The 20,767-nt window shown below is 41.7% G+C and overlaps 1 protein-coding gene across 3 annotated transcripts in view; it reads right to left on the reverse strand.

Annotated features, from left to right (window-relative positions):
• LOC137421239 (bromodomain-containing protein 9) overlaps window positions 1-20,767 on the reverse strand; it is a 170,732-nt gene that overhangs the window by 76,605 nt on the left and 73,360 nt on the right. For all 3 annotated transcript variants that reach the window (XM_068107105.2, XM_068107104.2, XM_068107103.2), the window contains exon 10: window positions 7,376-7,483. In XM_068107105.2, coding sequence (XP_067963206.1) covers window positions 7,376-7,483 — 108 coding nt within the window. The remainder of the gene's footprint in view (window positions 1-7,375; window positions 7,484-20,767) is intronic.

Genomic DNA, 20,767 nt, shown 5'->3' on the forward strand with positions numbered 1-20,767 from the left:
GAGCGTAGACGTCGAATTGTTTACAGACGACAGACAGACAGACAGACAGACAGACAGACGACGGACGACGGACACTGGGTGTCGACAAAAACTCAGCTGGACATAGTCCAGTTGAGTTAATAACTGCATAAGAAGAAATAACATCGAAATTGTAAAGGTGAGAAGTGAAAATGAGTATGAAAAGTGTATGATGAAAAGTGTATGATGAAAAGTGTGTGATGAAAAGTGTATGATGAAAAGTGTATGATGAAAAGTGTATGATGAAAAGTGTATGATGAAAAGTGTATGATGAAAAGTGTGTGATGAAAAGTGTGTGATGAAAAGTGTACGATGAAAAGTGTACGATGAAAAGTGTGTGATGAAAAGTGTATGATGAAAAGTGTATGATGAAAAGTGTATGATGAAAAGTGTATGATGAAAAGTGTATGATGAAAAGGGTATGATGAAAAGGGTATGATGAAAAGGGTATGATGAAAAGTGTATGATGAAAAGTGTGTGATGAAAAGTGTGTGATGAAAAGTGTGTGATGAAAAGTGTGTGATGAAAAGTGTATGATGAAAAGTGTATGATGAAAAGTGTATGATGAAAAGGGTATGATGAAAAGGGTATGATGAAAAGGGTATGATGAAAAGTGTATGATGAAAAGTGTGTGATGAAAAGTGTGTGATGAAAAGTGTGTGATGAAAAGTGTGTGATGAAAAGTGTATGATGAAAAGTGTATGATGAAAAGTGTATGATGAAAAGTGTATGATGAAAAGTGTGTGATGAAAAGTGTATGATGAAAAGTGTGTGATGAAAAGTGTGTGATGAAAAGTGTATGATGAAAAGTGTATGATGAAAAGTGTATGATGAAAAGTGTATGATGAAAAGTGTATGATGAAAAGTGTATGATGAAAAGTGTATGATGAAAAGTGTATGATGAAAAGTGTATGATGAAAAGTGTATGATGAAAAGGGTACGATGAAAAGTGTATGATGAAAAGTGTACGATGAAAAGTGTACGATGAAAAGTGTACGATGAAAAGTGTACGATGAAAAGTGTACGATGAAAAGTGTACGATGAAAAGTGTATGATGAAAAGGGTACGATGAAAAGGGTACGATGAAAAGTGTACGATGAAAAGTGTACGATGAAAAGTGTACGATGAAAAGTGTATGATGAAAAGTGTATGATGAAAAGTGTATGATGAAAAGTGTATGATGAAAAGTGTATGATGAAAAGGGTACGATGAAAAGTGTATGATGAAAAGTGTATGATGAAAAGTGTATGATGAAAAGTGTGTGATGAAAAGTGTGTGATGAAAAGTGTATGATGAAAAGTGTATGATGAAAAGTGTATGATGAAAAGTGTATGATGAAAAGTATATGATGAAAAGTGTAAGATGAAAAGTGTATGATGAAAAGTGTATGATGAAAAGGGTACGATGAAAAGGGTACGATGAAAAGTGTACGATGAAAAGTGTACGATGAAAAGTGTACGATGAAAAGTGTATGATGAAAAGTGTATGATGAAAAGTGTATGATGAAAAGTGTATGATGAAAAGTGTATGATGAAAAGTGTATGATGAAAAGGGTACGATGAAAAGTGTATGATGAAAAGTGTATGATGAAAAGTGTATGATGAAAAGGGTATGATGAAAAGTGTATGATGAAAAGTGTGTGATGAAAAGTGTGTGATGAAAAGTGTATGATGAAAAGTGTATGATGAAAAGTGTATGATGAAAAGTGTATGATGAAAAGTATATGATGAAAAGTGTAAGATGAAAAGTGTATGATGAAAAGTGTACGATGAAAAGTGTACGATGAAAAGTGTACGATGAAAAGTGTATGATGAAAAGTGTACGATGAAAAGTGTATGATGAAAAATGTACGATGAAAAGTGTATGATGAAAAGTGTATGATGAAAAGTGTATGATGAAAAGTGTATGATGAAAAGGGTACGATGAAAAGTGTACGATGAAAAGGGTACGATGAAAAGGGTACGATGAAAAGTGTACGATGAAAAGTGTACGATGAAAAGTGTATGATGAAAAGTGTATGATGAAAAGTGTATGATGAAAAGTGTATGCTGAAAAGTGTATGATGAAAAGGGTATGATGAAAAGTGTATGATGAAAAGGGTATGATGAAAAGTGTATGATGAAAAGTGTGTGATGAAAAGTGTGTGATGAAAAGTGTATGATGAAAAGTGTATGATGAAAAGTGTATGATGAAAAGTGTATGATGAAAAGTGTATGATGAAAAGTGTATGATGAAAAGTGTATGATGAAAAGTGTATGATGAAAAGTGTATGATGAAAAGTGTATGATGAAAAGTGTATGATGAAAAGTGTATGATGAAAAGTGTGTGATGAAAAGTGTGTGATGAAAAGTGTGTGATGAAAAGTGTACGATGAAAAGTGTACGATGAAAAGTGTGTGATGAAAAGTGTGTATGATGAAAAGTGTATGATGAAAAGTGTATGATGAAAAGTGTGAGATGAAAAGTGTTTGATGAAAAGTGTATGATGAAAAGTGCATGATGAAAAGTGTATGATGAAAAGTGTATGATCAAAAGTGTATGATGAAAAGTGTATGATGAAAACTGTATGATGAAAAGTGTATGATGAAATGTGTATGATGAAAAGTGTATGATGAAAAGTGTATGATGAAAAGAGTACGATGAAAAGTGTATGATGAAAAGGGTACGATGAAAAGTGTATGATGAAAAGGGTACGATGAAAAGTGTACGATGAAAAGTGTATGATGAAAAGTGTATGATGAAAAGTGTACGATGAAAAGTGTATGATGAAAATTGTATGATGAAAAGTGTATGATGAAAAGTGTATGATGAAAAGTGTATGATGAAAAGTGTATGATGAAAAGGGTATGATGAAAAGAGTATGATGAAAAGTGTATGATGAAAAGGGTATGATGAAAAGTGTATGATGAAAAGGGTATGATGAAAAGTGTATGATGAAAAGTGTGTGATGAAAAGTGTGTGATGAAAAGTGTGTGATGAAAAGTGTGTGATGAAAAGTGTATGATGAAAAGTGTATGATGAAAAGTGTATGATGAAAAGTGTATGATGAAAAGTATATGATGAAAAGTGTATGATGAAAAGTGTATGATGAAAAGTGTATGATGAAAAGTGTATGATGAAAAGTGTGTGATGAAAAGTGTGTGATGAAAAGTGTACGATGAAAAGTGTACGATGAAAAGTGTATGATGAAAAGTGTACGATGAAAAGTGTATGATGAAAAGTGTATGATGAAAAGTGTATGATGAAAAGTGTATGATGAAAAGTGTATGATGAAAAGTGTATGATGAAAAGTGTATGATGAAAAGTGTATGATGAAAAGGGTATGATGAAAAGTGTATGATGAAAAGTGTATGATGAAAAGGGTATGATGAAAAGTGTGTGATGAAAAGTGTGTGATGAAAAGTGTGTAATGAAAAGTGTGTGATGAAAAGTGTATGATGAAAAGTGTATGATGAAAAGTGTATGATGAAAAGTGTATGATGAAAAGTATATGATGAAAAGTGTATGATGAAAAATGTATGATGAAAAGTGTATGATGAAAAGTGTATGATGAAAAGTGTATGATGAAAAGTGTGTGATGAAAAGTGTGTGCTGAAAAGTGCACGATGAAAAGTGTACGATGAAAAGTGTATGATGAAAAGTGTATGATGAAAAGTGTATGATGAAAAGTGTATGATGAAAAGTGTATGATGAAAAGTGTATGATGAAAAGTGTATGATGAAAAGTGTATGATGAAAAGTGTATGATGAAAAGTGTATGATGAAAAGGGTACGATGAAAAGTGTATGATGAAAAGTGTATGATGAAAAGTGTACGATGAAAAGTGTATGATGAAAAGTGTACGATGAAAAGTGTATGATGAAAATTGTATGATGAAAAGTGTATGATGAAAAGTGTATGATGAAAAGTGTATGATGAAAAGTGTATGATGAAAAGTGTATGATGAAAAGTGTATGATGAAAAGTGTATGATGAAAAGGGTACGATGAAAAGTGTATGATGAAAAGTGTATGATGAAAAGTGTATGATGAAAAGTGTATGATGAAAAGTGTATGATGAAAAGTGTATGATGAAAAGTGTATGATGAAAAGTGTGTGATGAAAAGTGTGTGATGAAAAGTGTACGATGAAAAGTGTACGATGAAAAGTGTATGATGAAAAGTGTACGATGAAAAGTGTATGATGAAAAGTGTATGATGAAAAGTGTATGATGAAAAGTGTATGATGAAAAGTGTATGATGAAAAGTGTATGATGAAAAGTGTATGATGAAAAGTGTATGATGAAAAGGGTATGATGAAAAGTGTATGATGAAAAGTGTATGATGAAAAGGGTATGATGAAAAGTGTGTGATGAAAAGTGTGTGATGAAAAGTGTGTAATGAAAAGTGTGTGATGAAAAGTGTATGATGAAAAGTGTATGATGAAAAGTGTATGATGAAAAGTGTATGATGAAAAGTATATGATGAAAAGTGTATGATGAAAAATGTATGATGAAAAGTGTATGATGAAAAGTGTATGATGAAAAGTGTATGATGAAAAGTGTGTGATGAAAAGTGTGTGCTGAAAAGTGCACGATGAAAAGTGTACGATGAAAAGTGTATGATGAAAAGTGTATGATGAAAAGTGTATGATGAAAAGTGTATGATGAAAAGTGTATGATGAAAAGTGTATGATGAAAAGTGTATGATGAAAAGTGTATGATGAAAAGTGTATGATGAAAAGTGTATGATGAAAAGGGTACGATGAAAAGTGTATGATGAAAAGTGTATGATGAAAAGTGTACGATGAAAAGTGTATGATGAAAAGTGTACGATGAAAAGTGTATGATGAAAATTGTATGATGAAAAGTGTATGATGAAAAGTGTATGATGAAAAGTGTATGATGAAAAGTGTATGATGAAAAGTGTATGATGAAAAGTGTATGATGAAAAGTGTATGATGAAAAGGGTACGATGAAAAGTGTATGATGAAAAGTGTATGATGAAAAGTGTATGATGAAAAGTGTATGATGAAAAGTGTATGATGAAAAGTGTATGATGAAAAGTGTATGATGAAAAGTGTATGATGAAAAGTGTATGATGAAAAGTGTATGATGAAAAGGGTACGATGAAAAGTGTATGATGAAAAGTGTATGATGAAAAGTGTACGATGAAAAGTGTATGATGAAAAGTGTACGATGAAAAGTGTATGATGAAAATTGTATGATGAAAAGTGTATGATGAAAAGTGTATGATGAAAAGTGTATGATGAAAAGTGTATGATGAAAAGGGTATGATGAAAAGAGTATGATGAAAAGTGTATGATGAAAAGGGTATGATGAAAAGTGTATGATGAAAAGGGTATGATGAAAAGTGTATGATGAAAAGTGTGTGATGAAAAGTGTGTGATGAAAAGTGTGTGATGAAAAGTGTGTGATGAAAAGTGTATGATGAAAAGTGTATGATGAAAAGTGTATGATGAAAAGTGTATGATGAAAAGTATATGATGAAAAGTGTATGATGAAAAGTGTATGATGAAAAGTGTATGATGAAAAGTGTATGATGAAAAGTGTGTGATGAAAAGTGTGTGATGAAAAGTGTACGATGAAAAGTGTACGATGAAAAGTGTATGATGAAAAGTGTACGATGAAAAGTGTATGATGAAAAGTGTATGATGAAAAGTGTATGATGAAAAGTGTATGATGAAAAGTGTATGATGAAAAGTGTATGATGAAAAGTGTATGATGAAAAGTGTATGATGAAAAGGGTATGATGAAAAGTGTATGATGAAAAGTGTATGATGAAAAGGGTATGATGAAAAGTGTGTGATGAAAAGTGTGTGATGAAAAGTGTGTAATGAAAAGTGTGTGATGAAAAGTGTATGATGAAAAGTGTATGATGAAAAGTGTATGATGAAAAGTGTATGATGAAAAGTATATGATGAAAAGTGTATGATGAAAAATGTATGATGAAAAGTGTATGATGAAAAGTGTATGATGAAAAGTGTATGATGAAAAGTGTGTGATGAAAAGTGTGTGCTGAAAAGTGCACGATGAAAAGTGTACGATGAAAAGTGTATGATGAAAAGTGTATGATGAAAAGTGTATGATGAAAAGTGTATGATGAAAAGTGTATGATGAAAAGTGTATGATGAAAAGTGTATGATGAAAAGTGTATGATGAAAAGTGTATGATGAAAAGTGTATGATGAAAAGGGTACGATGAAAAGTGTATGATGAAAAGTGTATGATGAAAAGTGTACGATGAAAAGTGTATGATGAAAAGTGTATGATGAAAAGTGTATGATGAAAAGTGTACGATGAAAAGTGTACGATGAAAAGTGTATGATGAAAAGTGTACGATGAAAAGTGTACGATGAAAAGTGTACGATGAAAAGTGTACGATGAAAAGTGTACGATGAAAAGTGTACGATGAAAAGTGTACGATGAAATGTGTACGATGAAAAGTGTACGATGAAAAGTGTAAGATGAAAAGTGTATGATGAAAAGTGTACGATGAAAAGTGTACGATGAAAAGTGTACGATGAAAAGTGTATGATGAAAAGTGTACGATGAAAAGTGTACGATGAAAAGTGTATGATGAAAAGTGTACGATGAAAAGTGTATGATGAAAAGTGTGTTTTGATTTTGCAAGTATCGTGCTCTGCATGACGTCTTCTTGTTTATTTATTAATTATCATCGATAAAAACATTGCCTCAAAAATAGAACCATGACAATTTGGAGAAGATTGTCATGGGGACCGCAAGGCTAACCCCCGCTCTTGCAGGGAAAATGGCCTTAAAATGCATGTTGTTGTTGTTGTTGATCATCTGTCTTCATCTGCTGGATCTGTCTATTTACCTGTCTCAAGCTTGTGTCGTTTTTACTTAAAAGTTCCTTATTGCGCAAGATTGTGCATGTCTGCTCTGCAATTTGCCCCCCGTGTGTCGCTCATTCCAGCAACATTGGCAAATCCCTGTGGATCTAAATCGGGTTAAAATCCTGATAGCCAGCTCGGAGTTAGCCCACATTAGGAATAGGATCGCTCGCCTCCACTCGGGCATGCAATCACCTCCAAACAAAGCGACTGCTTCAGCATTGAGCAGCTCCTCATCCGACAGTGCAGGATCATAAACACAACAATTGACAAGACCAAACTACATTCAATTAAATATTGGTAAAAAATTTTGGCGTCACTTCAAAATGTACTTTTTCTTGAAATAAGTATAATTTTTGACGCCAAAATCTCATTAAATGATAGTCGGTCGCATACCTAAGGGGTTTTTTTCAGCACAGGAAGACAACAAACAACAACAACATGCACATTTTTTTTCAGCACAGGAAGCAACGCTTTATTTTAAATGGAGAAAAGAAAGTATCATACTTGGGTCAATGCGGTTGCGTTTGTCCTCTTTGAATCCTTGAAGACAGCTTGTTCCTGTTTGCAACTTGCTCATCAACATACCCAAGGTCACATGGTACTCTTCTCCCTCTGCAAAGAAACCCAGCACATGTGAAGACTCATGCTTCCTACAAACATCACAGTGGGGGTTTTACATACATGTATTTTCATCTCACCAAAGCCACATATTCCAGTACACCTGCAGACAACTTTGGAATGAACAAAAATAATAGTCTTCATCTCAAACTAGAAGACAAAGAAAAAAGGATTGTAAAGCATATATATATTTCGATATTGACAAAGCGTAAATGTTTCTCGTCAAGACAATACAAATACATTCATGGCAAAAGGTTCACGAATGTAAATATACTATTCTTACGTAGGAGCTATTTGCACTTTGGTTTTTCCTCAAGTACCTCTGTAGCTCCCTCGCAAATTCACTTTTTCTTTCTCCACAACAGATTTTGAACTGAGCTGAACACTGTGCAGCAAAGCCATACTGCGGTAATTATTTGCTCCACAGCGTAGGACCATCCTTCCAGGGCTGGCATAGTTTGAAGGGCGATCCTTATTCTTAAGGGAAACTTTAGGTTTGGAAACTCCAGAAAACCTCCATGGAGCCATTTAATCATTTTTTTCATTTCCTGGCAAAATACAGGTTGATGTCATTATTTTATTTTCATGCATTTCGTCACAGGAAGGTGTTTTGTCCAAGAATGAGCAACGATTGTTTGAAAAAGCAATTTTGTTCAAGATGTTGAGCAACTACTTGCACTTCATCATGTTGCACATTATGAACACGGACAGGCACAGGAACTGCAGATAAGTGAGTGTTCCGTTCTAAGTTAACATTATACATTGGTTGAACAAGAAAGCTCGTTTCCTCACATAAATTGATTCAGAGTTCTTCAAAAATAACTGGTGGGCAGCGGTTTACATCCATTGACTTTGCGCATCAACGCCAGGTTGATCAATTTTGATGGAACGATATATACTCCTTGCAGCTTACCAACCCAAAAGGAAGTTTGGCTCTTCTTCTCATATTATTTTATCAGACCATGGATGGCACCCTCTCACTGTGTAAGCTTTTACTTTGTATAAATTATATAAGATAATGCATGTTTACATCAACGTTACAATTAAAACAATAAAGATTCCCAAAATGCAAAGCCCATCTGCATCCGCTTTGTACTCAAACGAAACTTGGCGAAACCAACAGCTAAGAAAAAAATTGTACATTTTATTAATTAGTGTTCTCCATATCTTACTACAATTCACCAAATGTCTGTCTGTCTGTCCGTTCCCCGGTACCGCAAAAACGGCTGAACCGATCGCAACGAAATTTTGGGTGGATAATCCTGGGACCCCCTGGAGTTAAATAGGCTATATTGTTTTTCCAATTTTTTTTTCCCAATTTTCCAGTTTTTCCAAACACGATGGAATAATATTTACCGATATGAACAGTGATGTGGCTTTTATTGAAATTCTACAAATACTGTTTAGATTTTGATGATTTCCATGTGATATGATTTAACGGATGTTTATATGAATCGTTTAAAATAGAAAAGCCTTCAATTTCCGGTATTTTGCCTTTTCATTTGGGCCTCCCAATTGAAGCCCCACCCAGAGGGCGGGTACCGTTGCTAGTTGTCATAATAATGGTTTGTTGAAAATCTGATGACAAAAGTTCAAATGGTAAAAAGGTCATGGCCTGGACAAACAGACAGACAGACAGACAAAAAAGCGGTCATAACGATACTTGCAAAAAAAAATCCAAAAGGCGGTACTTGCGAAATCAGTCACTGTGGCTTTGACCCTTCGACCTAAAAAAACAATAGGCTTTTAGCTTTCGATTGGTGAACTAATTCCGTGACCCAATATGCAAAATCTGTTAACTTTTCAAGTAAATCGGATTAAAATTGACGATTTTGTGACCTTCATTCACCTTTGACCCAATTACGAGTATCAATTAGTTTTCTCCATAGTCTCATAATGAAGGTTACTGGTAAATTTGATAACAAAAATTTCAAATGTTAAAAAAGTTATGGCCTGGGGATGTGCATTGGCTTCGTCAAATTTGTCAAGTTTGTACACGTAAACGCACATGCACACACACACGACAGGGGGGTGGCTTTGACAGGCCCCTCCATTTTGGGGGATGGGGGGGGGGTAGGGAAGGAGGAAAAATGTACCTGTGCGAAGTGTGCTTTAACCTCATTGTTGCCAAGAAAAAAAGCAAATTGTAATATCCTCTGCCATAATCACCAGGTGGCGCTACACGGTACACATTTACATAGAGAATTTACGCCCCTCTCCCAGTTCCCCACACCTCCACATGAGGCCACAGCCACATAGCAAATGTTACCCCCCAGCCAAAGTTATATTTGTATTTGTACCCCGAGTAAACTGTTTATAGCTGGAGTACCCGGTATTGCTCAAGCGAAAAAGAAACATTAACATATTTGATATGAGGGCAAATATAATGGAAATGCAATTGCATTCAAATCAGAATCCATCACAAATGTCAAATCATCATTTTACCTTTTTGTTGAATATATATTCTGGTAAATGTACCAATGATCACGTTTCTGAATTAAGTTTGATGACGTTCAGGAAGAAGAAGCCTTACCATCAACTTCGACCACTTCCAGAATTGTTTTATTACTTGTGTTCAAATGTTTGGTGATTGTTTTGTATTTATTTATGTGAATGTGTACTTGTATATATATAACTGTCATTAATCAAAAGGTTTAGACACTCTAAAGCGATTTTTTTTTAATCCCAAAAAAAGAACTGAAAAAAATATATGTTTTTGCCTAAAAAACTTACAAGCACTCGCTGATGAACCTCTGAACGTTTGAGGAAGATCCGTTCAGCCATGTGAGAAAAATGGCGATAGACAGACCAACGGCTCTTATATAGTCGATGATGTCATCGGTGTCATCATTACGATGTCATAATTAGACAAGTAGAATGCTTGATCCGATAAGTTTGAAATTCCTTGAGCGTCATCTATGCAAAAACAGTATGTGAGTTACATTGATGACATCATCAGTCGCGTGGCAGTCATATTGGTTTGTCGGTTTGGTCGGTTTGTCGGTTTGTCAGTCATCAGTCGGTTTGGCAGTCATATTGGTTTGAAAATGAAAACTTCAAAAATCTTCTTTTCTAGAACGGCTTACTCGATCGATGTGAATCTCCACACACATGATCCACTACAGCCTTGAGGAATAAATTTTGAAAACGATTAAGTCATAGGTCACAGTCTGGCAGCCACATTGGATTTTATGCAAAAACTGCATAAATGAAATTATTGTTCTTCCCTGAAAACACTGAATGGATCGGTGGGATTTTCACCATATATTTGACTATGCGTGGGGATATAATGTTTTTTAAAAACGTCATCAATCACATGATTTGGCAGCCATATTGAATTTAAGGAGAATATTTTTAAAAATCGTTTCTTTAAAAAACCTTACACTACCGATGCGAAGTTTTACAAATATATTCTCACACCATTATAACCACCTTTAGAGGCCATTTTTCCCCGCAAAGCGGGGGTTGGCCTTTTTCGGGAACCGTGGTTGTTGTTGGTTTTCGGTCCCCTATTTCAAGCAATGTTTTACGGCCGGATGCCCTTCCTGACGCCAACCCTTTTTGCCGCCTTTAACGACAAACAGGGAATTACCAGTGAACTGGTACTCAATTAGCCGACCTCGGAAGGATGACAGGCTGAGTCAACCCCCCTGGCGTTAATTCAGCGATCGACCGGGATTCGAACCCAGGATCCTTGGATCCTAAGCCGGCACCCTCGCCGCTAGCCCAACACCATTGCTGCATATATATATGAAAATGGTGACATTATAGATCACGTGGTTTGGCAGCCATCCTGGATGGAAAAAGGTAACTTATCCGAAACAACACGAAACAAACACCACACAAAATACACCACACAAACATGAACTGGCGAGCATCTGCAATCTCTGATTGCTTTTCATTATGGTGACGGTAAACAAAGAATACAGAGAAACAGCATGAAGAGAGCATCGCATTTCTTCAAAACCTGATGGAGAAAACTCAGCTACTCGAAATTGCCAAAACATAGAAAAAACAAATCATACATTTTATTACTCCCTGCATTTTTGGCAATATACACCACTCGAATCTTCTTCAAACTCAATGAAAAACCTTTTTATTCAAACTCGGAAACCATTACAGACAAAATCTGCTTCTAATAATTCTTCTTCTTCTTCTATAGTTCTCAAATAAGGAACTTTGAGCAATTTTATGCAATGCCTTCTCACAGTGGATAAATGATATAAACAAAGTTCTGATATTTTTAAAAGAGCGGGAAATGTATATAATCGTCGTCTTCTTCAAAACATGATGGAGAAACCCAGCTAATCAAGATTGCCAAAAAAAATTAAAAACAAAATTTATTACTACCTGTGCTTTTGGCAACATACACTGCTCAGATCTTCACCAAACTCTACGAGAGACTTTTCATTCAAACTCGGAAAACGTTACGGATAAACTCTGCTTCTAATAATGCTTATTCCTCTTCAATTTCGGAAAGCATTCTCAGCTATCTCGACTATGGACGACCCAAACTTTAAAGGCTCCTTCATTCACTGCTGTTATGTCTGGGCACGTGGTGTACACAGAGCCTCACGGCTCTGAGAATTCCATAAAACTTAAGACGAAAAAGATCCCTCCTTCTCCATATTGAGTGAAGCGACGGGGGGTGGGGGGGGGGGGGGGGGGGAGGGGCGGGGGGTATTTTGAGAGAGACGTGCGGTGTCGCTCCATGGTGTTCACACACCTCGGATTAACAATGCATACGTGGCAAGTTGAAGGTGACGGAAAACGAGTTGGTAGAAACTGAAGTGGGTTTTTATTGGACTCGTTTCTCAACACTCGCCACGTTCTCTCTCCACCGTTTTCTCTCTCCCCACCCTTTTCTCTCTCCCCACCCGTTTCTCTCTCTCCCCACCTTTTCTCTCTCCCCCACCGTTTTCTCTCTCCCCCACCCGTTTTCTCTCTCCCCCACCCTTTTCTCTCTCCCCCACCGTTTTCTCTCTCTCCCACCCTTTTCTCTCTCCCCCACCGTTTTCTCTCTCCCCCACCGTTTTCTCTCTCCCCCACCCTTTTCTCTCTCCCCCACCCTTTTCTCTCTCCCCCACCGTTTTCTCTCTCTCCCACCCTTTTCTCTCTCCCCCACCGTTTTCTCTCTCTCCCACCCTTTTCTCTCTCTCCCACCCTTTTCTCTCTCCCCCACCGTTTTCTCTCTCCCCCACCCTTTTCTCTCTCCCCCACCGTTTTCTCTCTCTCCCACCCTTTTCTCTCTCCCCCACCGTTTTCTCTCTCCCCCACCCTTTTCTCTCTCCCCCACCGTTTTCTCTCTCCCCCACCGTTTTCTCTCTCCCCCACCCTTTTCTCTCTCCCCCACCCTTTTCTCTCTCCCCCACCGTTTTCTCTCTCTCCCACCCTTTTCTCTCTCCCCCACCGTTTTCTCTCTCTCCCACCCTTTTCTCTCTCTCCCACCCTTTTCTCTCTCCCCCACCGTTTTCTCTCTCCCCCACCGTTTTCTCTCTCCCCCACCGTTTTCTCTCTCTCCCACCCTTTTCTCTCTCTCCCACCCTTTTCTCTCTCTCCCCACCCTTTTCTCTCTCCCCCACCGTTTTCTCTCTCCCCCACCGTTTTCTCTCTCTCCCACCCTTTTCTCTCTCTCCCACCCTTTTCTCTCTCTCCCACCCTTTTCTCTCTCCCCCACCCTTTTCTCTCTCCCCACCCTTTTCTCTCTCTCCCACCCTTTTCTCTCTCTCCCACCTTTTCTCTCTCTCCCACCCTTTTCTCTCTCTCCCACCCTTTTCTCTCTCTCCACCCTTTTCTCTCTCCCCCACCGTTTTCTCTCTCCCCCACCGTTTTCTCTCTCTCCCACCCTTTTCTCTCTCTCCCACCCTTTTCTCTCTCTCCCACCCTTTTCTCTCTCCCCCACCCTTTTCTCTCTCTCCCACCCTTTTCTCTCTCTCCCACCCTTTTCTCTCTCTCCCACCCTTTTCTCTCTCTCCCACCCTTTTCTCTCTCTCCCACCCTTTTCTCTCTCTCCCACCTTTTCTCTCTCTCCCACCCTTTTCTCTCTCCCCCACCCTTTTCTCTCTCCCCCACCGTTTTCTCTCTCTCCCACCCTTTCTCTCTCTCCCACCGTTTTCTCTCTCTCCCACCCTTTTCTCTCTCCCCCACCCTTTTCTCTCTCTCCCACCCTTTTCTCTCTCCCCCACCGTTTTCTCTCTCTCCCACCCTTTTCTCTCTCCCCCACCCTTTTCTCTCTCCCCCACCGTTTTCTCTCTCTCCCACCCTTTTCTCTCTCCCCCACCGTTTTCTCTCTCTCCCACCCTTTTCTCTCTCCCCCACCGTTTTCTCTCTCTCCCACCCTTTTCTCTCTCTCCCCACCCTTTTCTCTCTCCCCCACCGTTTTCTCTCTCTCCCACCCTTTTCTCTCTCCCCCACCGTTTTCTCTCTCTCCCACCCTTTTCTCTCTCCCCCACCCTTTTCTCTCTCCCCCACCCTTTTCTCTCTCCCCCACCCTTTTCTCTCTCCCCCACCGTTTTCTCTCTCTCCCACCCTTTTCTCTCTCCCCCACCGTTTCTCTCTCTCCCACCCTTTTCTCTCTCCCCACCCTTTTCTCTCTCCCCCACCGTTTTCTCTCTCTCCCACCCTTTTCTCTCTCCCCCACCGTTTTCTCTCTCTCCCACCCTTTTCTCTCTCCCCACCCTTTTCTCTCTCCCCCACCGTTTTCTCTCTCTCCCACCCTTTTCTCTCTCCCCCACCGTTTTCTCTCTCTCCCACCCTTTTCTCTCTCCCCCACCGTTTTCTCTCTCTCCCACCCTTTTCTCTCTCCCCCACCCTTTTCTTCTCTCTCCCACCCTTTTCTCTCTCCCCCACCCTTTTCTCTCTCCCCCACCGTTTTCTCTCTCTCCCACCCTTTTCTCTCTCCCCCACCGTTTTCTCTCTCTCCCACCCTTTTCTCTCTCCCCCACCGTTTTCTCTCTCTCCCACCCTTTTCTCTCTCCCCCACCCTTTTCTCTCTCCCCCACCGTTTTCTCTCTCTCCCACCCTTTTCTCTCTCCCCCACCGTTTTCTCTCTCTCCCACCCTTTTCTCTCTCCCCCACCCTTTTCTCTCTCCCCCACCCTTTTCTCTCTCCCCCACCCTTTTCTCTCTCCCCCACCGTTTTCTCTCTCTCCCACCCTTTTCTCTCTCCCCCACCGTTTTCTCTCTCTCCCACCCTTTTCTCTCTCCCCCACCCTTTTCTCTCTCCCCCACCGTTTTCTCTCTCTCCCACCCTTTTCTCTCTCCCCCACCGTTTTCTCTCTCCCCCACCGTTTTCTCTCTCCCCCACCCCTTTATCTCTCCCCCACCCCTTTCTCTCTCCCCCACCCCTTTCTCTCTCCCCCACCCCTTTCTCTCTCCCCCCACCCCTTTCTCTCTCCCCCACCCCTTTCTCTCTCCCCCACCCCTTTCTCTCTCCCCCACCCCTTTCTCTCTCCCCCACCCCTTTCTCTCTCCCCCACCCCTTTCTCTCTCCCCCACCCCTTTTTCTCTCCCCCACCCCTTTTTCTCTCCCCCACCCCTTTCTCTCTCCCTCACCCCTTTTTCTCTCCCCCACCCCTTTTTCTCTCCCCCACCCCTTTTTCTCTCCCCCACCCCTTTCTCTCTCCCCCACCCCTTTTTCTCTCCCCCACCCCTTTTTCTCTCCCCCACCCCTTTCTCTCTCCCTCACCCCTTTCTCTCTCCCCCACCCCTTTCTCTCTCCCCCACCCCTTTCTCTCTCCCCCACCCCTTTTTCTCTCCCCCACCCCTTTCTCTCTCCCCCACCCCTTTTTCTCTCCCCCACCCCTTTTTCTCTCCCCCACCCCTTTCTCTCTCCCTCACCCCTTTCTCTCTCCCCCACCCCTTTCTCTCTCCCCCACCCCTTTCTCTCTCCCCAACCCCTTTCTCTCTCCCCCACCCCTTTCTCCCTCACCCATTTCTCTCTCCCCCACCCCTTTCTCTCTCCCCCCACCCCTTTCTCTCTCCCCCACCCCTTTCTCTCTCCCCCACCCCTTTCTCTCTCCCCCACCCCTTTCTCTCTCCCCCACCCCTTTTTCTCTCCCCCACCCCTTTCTCTCTCCCCCACCCCTTTCTCTCTCCCCCACCCTTTTCTCTCTCCCCCACCCCTTTCTCTCTCCCTCACCCATTTCTCTCTCCCCCACCCCTTTCTCTCTCCCCCACCCCTTTCTCTCTCCCTCACCCCTTTTTCTCTCCCCCACCCCTTTCTCTCTCCCCCACCCCTTTCTCTCTCCCTCACCCCTTTCTCTCTCCCCCACCCCTTTCTCTCTCCCCCACCCTTTTCTCTCTCCCCCACCCCTTTCTCTCTCCCCCACCCCTTTCTCTCTCCCCCACCCCTTTCTCTCTCCCCCACCCCTTTCTCTCTCCCCCACCCTTTTCTCTCTCCCCCACCCCTTTCTCTCTCCCCCACCCCTTTCTCTCTCCCTCACCATTGCTCCCCCTCCCTCATCCTTCACCTACCCTACCCTCTCCTCCTCCTTCTCCTCCTTCCCCTTCCCACGTCTCTCTCTCCCACCCCCCACCCCTTAATATTCCCCTCACGAGGCAGCTGTGCGTTGCCTGGCAACGCCGAGTACTTTTGCTAGTTAATAAAGTAAATTCGACCCACTTTCAAAATATAGCTTTTCATAAAAGCACTGGCATCAAGCTGTCATTGTCACTTTGTAAAATTATTCCAAGCATGCTTCAAAATGATGCAGTAACGACATCAAGTTGGCAACCGTGCTCCCACGCCAGAACCAGCCTCAGTTTGGGATGAAAAACAAAACAACTTTATTAGATGTGAGGCTACCATGAACTTATAAGCAGCAGTGGGCCTACGTTTATGGTGATAGATTTGCATTTATTCATTAATGACAGTATTTTTTTTTCTGTGCACATGTCCTCTGCTGTTTGTTCTAGCGAATGACTGACAGCTGTGGAAATAAGTGGCAAAGGCACCATTAACAAGGGTATAAGAGGCACCTTGCCAGAGTACGACAATGCGTGAATGAAGAAATCGACTTGCTCATGAAGGCGAGCGCCAAAATGTGTTGGTGGACAAGTACAACAATGGAGGGAATCGACTGAATGTTGATTGAAGCATGTTAACTGCCATGGGAAGCATGAAGCTGATGTTTCGAGCATTAACCCTTCATCAGAGCAAAAACACAAAAGGAATGTATGATCTGTCGAATAAAGCAGACAGTGGAATTTTATTTTATACCAATTTATCATTTTAATCACTTTTAGCCTCAAATTAATTGGGAGGGGGTGTGGTGTCTCAATAAAATTACCAGATGTCAGTTTTTTTCAGGACTGAGGTCGACCTGGGTTAGTTTCAACGGACAAAGTTCAAAACAGAATATTTCCAAAGTAAAGGATCCGAGGCACAGATATGCATATACACAACTTTTATCCATTTGTTTAAGATAAATACATAGCTCCCCTCTCTCTCCCCAACCACCGAACGTAGACAATATGCATACACGCATAGATGCCATGGCACCTCAGAAAAGGACTTCTGTGACTCATTGGGACTGACACAATCTGTCAATTTCCCGACCCAGATCTCAGTCAACGGTACATCATCTCTTCCAGACTTCGTTATGACAAACTTCCCTGAAAATGCCTGATGCTCTTCTTCTGCTCCAATCGGTTCTTCTGATCATGTGCTTGTTAAAGTGGACATCTCTCTGGCCATTCTCAGGGAGCCTCCTCAGCATCGACGAGTCTGGCATTTCACTCAGGCCGACTGGCACGGTCTTTAAGCAGCCATCAATCATCTGGACTGGTCTCCCATCTCTACTGCCTCTGACATCAACTCATCCTGGGAATTCTTCCAAAGCAAACTGCTCTCTCTCATGCACAGATTTATCCCATCTCTTCTTCAGTTGTCTTACCCTTCCTCCCGTCCATGGTACACTGAATCTTGTGGTGAGGTGGTTGCCCTGAAACAACTTGCCATTGCCTCATGGAAGGCAAATCCAACTGAGGGAATCTCAGTTCCTCCCACAAAGCTCGAGACAAGTGTGTGTGTACCGTCAGGAGAGCCTGGAAACAAATATCTCTCGACTCTCTGACAAGTGTGTGTGTACCGTCAGGAGAGCCTGGAAACAAATATCTCTCGACTCTCTCTTTTGTTCAAACCCGTCATCCTTCCGAGGTCGGCAAATTGAGTACCAGTTCACTGGTAATTCCCTGTGTCGCAAAAGGCGACTAACAGGGTTGGTGGCAGGAAAGGTGTCCGGCCATAAAACATTGCTTCAAAAAGGGGACCACGGTGCCCAAAAAAGGCCAACCCCTGCTTTGTGGGGAAAAATGGCATCCAAAGGTGGCTCTCTCTCTTTTGTTCAAAGTCATCTGGCATCTGCTGGGAAATCAGCCAACATTACCGCTTTATACAAAAGGTGCAAAAACAGATCCTTGCAACTACAGACCAATCAGGCTGCTCCCAATCACCAGCAAGGTCATGGAATCCATCATTGATTCCGACATTCAACCTCTCCTCTTCTCCTCTTCTCCAATGACTTGATTTCGGATCATCAATTTGGATTCAGACCAGGTCATTCTACTCTGGACATGCTGCTTTTGCTGTCTCAACAATGGATGGAGGTCCTCAATGGCATACAGGAAATCAGAGATGTCTCCCTTGACATATCTCCTGCCTTAGATACGGTCTGGCACCACGACCTGCTCACCAAACTCTCCTCTTATCAGCCTCAGGCTTCCCCGGTCTCGCGTCAAAGTTTGTTCACTTAAGTTTCTTCCTCCGCTGTTTTTGCTTGGTTCTTAGATTTTTCCCTTCCTCCCCGATCATCTACTCTTTGTCTAACGTTTTAACCCCCCCCCCGCCCCCCCCCCCACCAAAAAAAAACAAAAACAAAAAATAACAACAACAAAAAAACATTTATTTCCCACGTGTTCTTTTGTCTCATCGTGTGCTCTGTCGCCCCGCCCCCATTATCTCCTTGCCTTCCACATTTTGCCCTGTTCAAGTGACTCGTGTTTGTCCCTCGAGGCTCCCTCTCCCCATTGATATTTTGTGAATATAAGATTGTTCTTCATGGTTCTGTTTAAATATGTTTAACCTTTCCCCTGCAGTGTTTTATTCAGTGGTTTATTACAACACGCTGTTTTTCTTCCTATTTAAAAGGTTATTTTCAATTTCCTCTTCAACTCATTCCACTTCAAAAAGAAATTCAATTTCTTATAATTCTTTCTCACTACATGCTCTAAATTCTCTTTCATTCCACCGTCCCCCATCGTTCTTAAACGGATCGCGAACTTGAAAATCACAATAAACCAAATTTGTTATAAATGTTCGTCTTTCATTAATCATCCACTTTCTAAACTCCACCCTTGCCCCTCCCCTCCAAAACTCCCACCTTGCCCCTTCCCTTCAAAACTCGCTCCCAACTCTTTCCCTTCAAATCTCCCACCCTACCATCCCCCTCCAATTCTCCCCCCTCCTCCTCAAAGCTGCCTCCTCCCCACTTGGTCTCCCTTCCATCTCATACCTCCACCTCCTCCAACCTTCTACTTTCCTCTGCCACCCCTCAAACAACCCCTCACTGTGCCTCATCCCTTCACCATCAAACCTTTCATCCTCCTCATCCTTCCCTTTCTTGGAACTCTTCTGCAACATCTGACACACTATCAACTGCTCTCCCTACCTCCCCCTATCATCCTTCATCTTACCCTACACCTCCCCTCCCCTGTCCTGTACCCGATGCTCCCCCTCTCTCCTCATTAACGGTATGGACCTCAAACATCCGGGGCCTTCGCTCAAACCTGATTGATCTCTCCATTCAGGTTGCTTCTAAAAATCCAGACTTGATCTGCTTAACAGAAACTTTCCTCCTTCAAGATGTCTCTGATTCCTTAATATCTCTTCCTGGTTATTCCCTCCTCCGGTATGATAGACCTGAGCCTCCTCTTGGTGGTGGGGTTGCTATCTTTATCAAAAACTCTCTTCCTCACTCTCCTTGCACTGCCCTCTCTCCACCTCACCCCCAGGAGTACCTCTGGCTACGGCTTCCTCTCCGCTCCCACCTTTTGTTCATATGTGTTCTGTACCATCCTCCAAACAGTGATGACTCCATTTACATTTCCCTGTCTGACAACATGGACCAACTTCGATCAACTCATCCAAACTCTCTCTTCCTCATATGTGGCGACTTCAACTATCATCATGCCAGCTGGCTGGGTGTGGGTTCCTCTCTTACCAGCCATGGCACCTCAGCAAATGACTTCTGCGACTCTTTGGGACTGACACAATCTGTCAATTTCCCGACCCGGATCTCAGTCAATGGAGTATCTTCTCTTCTAGACTTGGTCATGACAAACTTCCCTGCAAATGTTTGCTGCTCTTCTTCTGCAACAATCGGTTCTTCTGATCATGTGCTTGTTAAAGTGGACATCTCTCTGGCCATTCTCAGAGAGCCTCCTCAGCGTCGACGAGTCTGGCATTTCACTCAGGCTAACTGGCGCGGTCTGCAATCAGCCATCAATCATCTGGACTGGTCTCCCATCTCTACTGCCCACGACATCAATTCTTCCTGGGAATTCTTCCAAAGCAAACTGCTCTCTCTCATGCACAGATTTATCCCATCTCGTCTTCAGTTGTCTTGCCCTTCCTCCCGTCCTTGGTACACTGAGTCTTGTGGTGAGGCAGTTGCCCTGAAACAACTTCCCTTTGCCTCTTGGAAGGCAAATCCAACGTAAAGCAATCTCAGTTCCTTCCCCCAAGCTCGGAACAAGTGTGTGTCTACCCTCAGGAGTGCCAGGAAGCACCATCTCTCCACACTCAAGAATGAACTCTCAAACCTGTCTCCTTCCTCCAAATCCTGGTGGCGTCTGGTCAAATCCGTTTCTGGTATTTGTTCCCCCTCCATCCCCTCCCTTACCTCAAATGGCTACACAGTTGACACCGCACGTGACAAAGCCGAAGGCCTCAACTCTGTGTTTGCCTCAAAATCATGTGTGCCAAACCCATCTCTCTCTGTTCCCACCTTACCCAGTCGATCCCAACTGCTCCTGGACTCTGTGTCCTTCTCTCCTGACATGGTGGATAAGTTTTTGTCAAACCTCGACTCTGATTCTGCAACTGGACAAGGCGGCATCAGCCCACGGGTCCTAAAATCCTGCTCTGCCGCTCTATCTCACCCTCTCTCGGTTCTTTTCACCCTCTCTTTTGCTCAAGGTCATCTGTCAGCATCTTGCAAATCAGCAAACGTAACCGCTTTACACAAAAAAGGTGCTAAAACAGATCCTTGCAACGACA

The sequence above is a fragment of the Myxine glutinosa genome, chromosome 2 (genome assembly GCF_964187855.1).
Source record: "Myxine glutinosa chromosome 2, kmMyxGlut1.1, whole genome shotgun sequence".
In the NCBI taxonomy this organism is placed as follows: Eukaryota; Metazoa; Chordata; class Myxini; order Myxiniformes; family Myxinidae; genus Myxine; species Myxine glutinosa.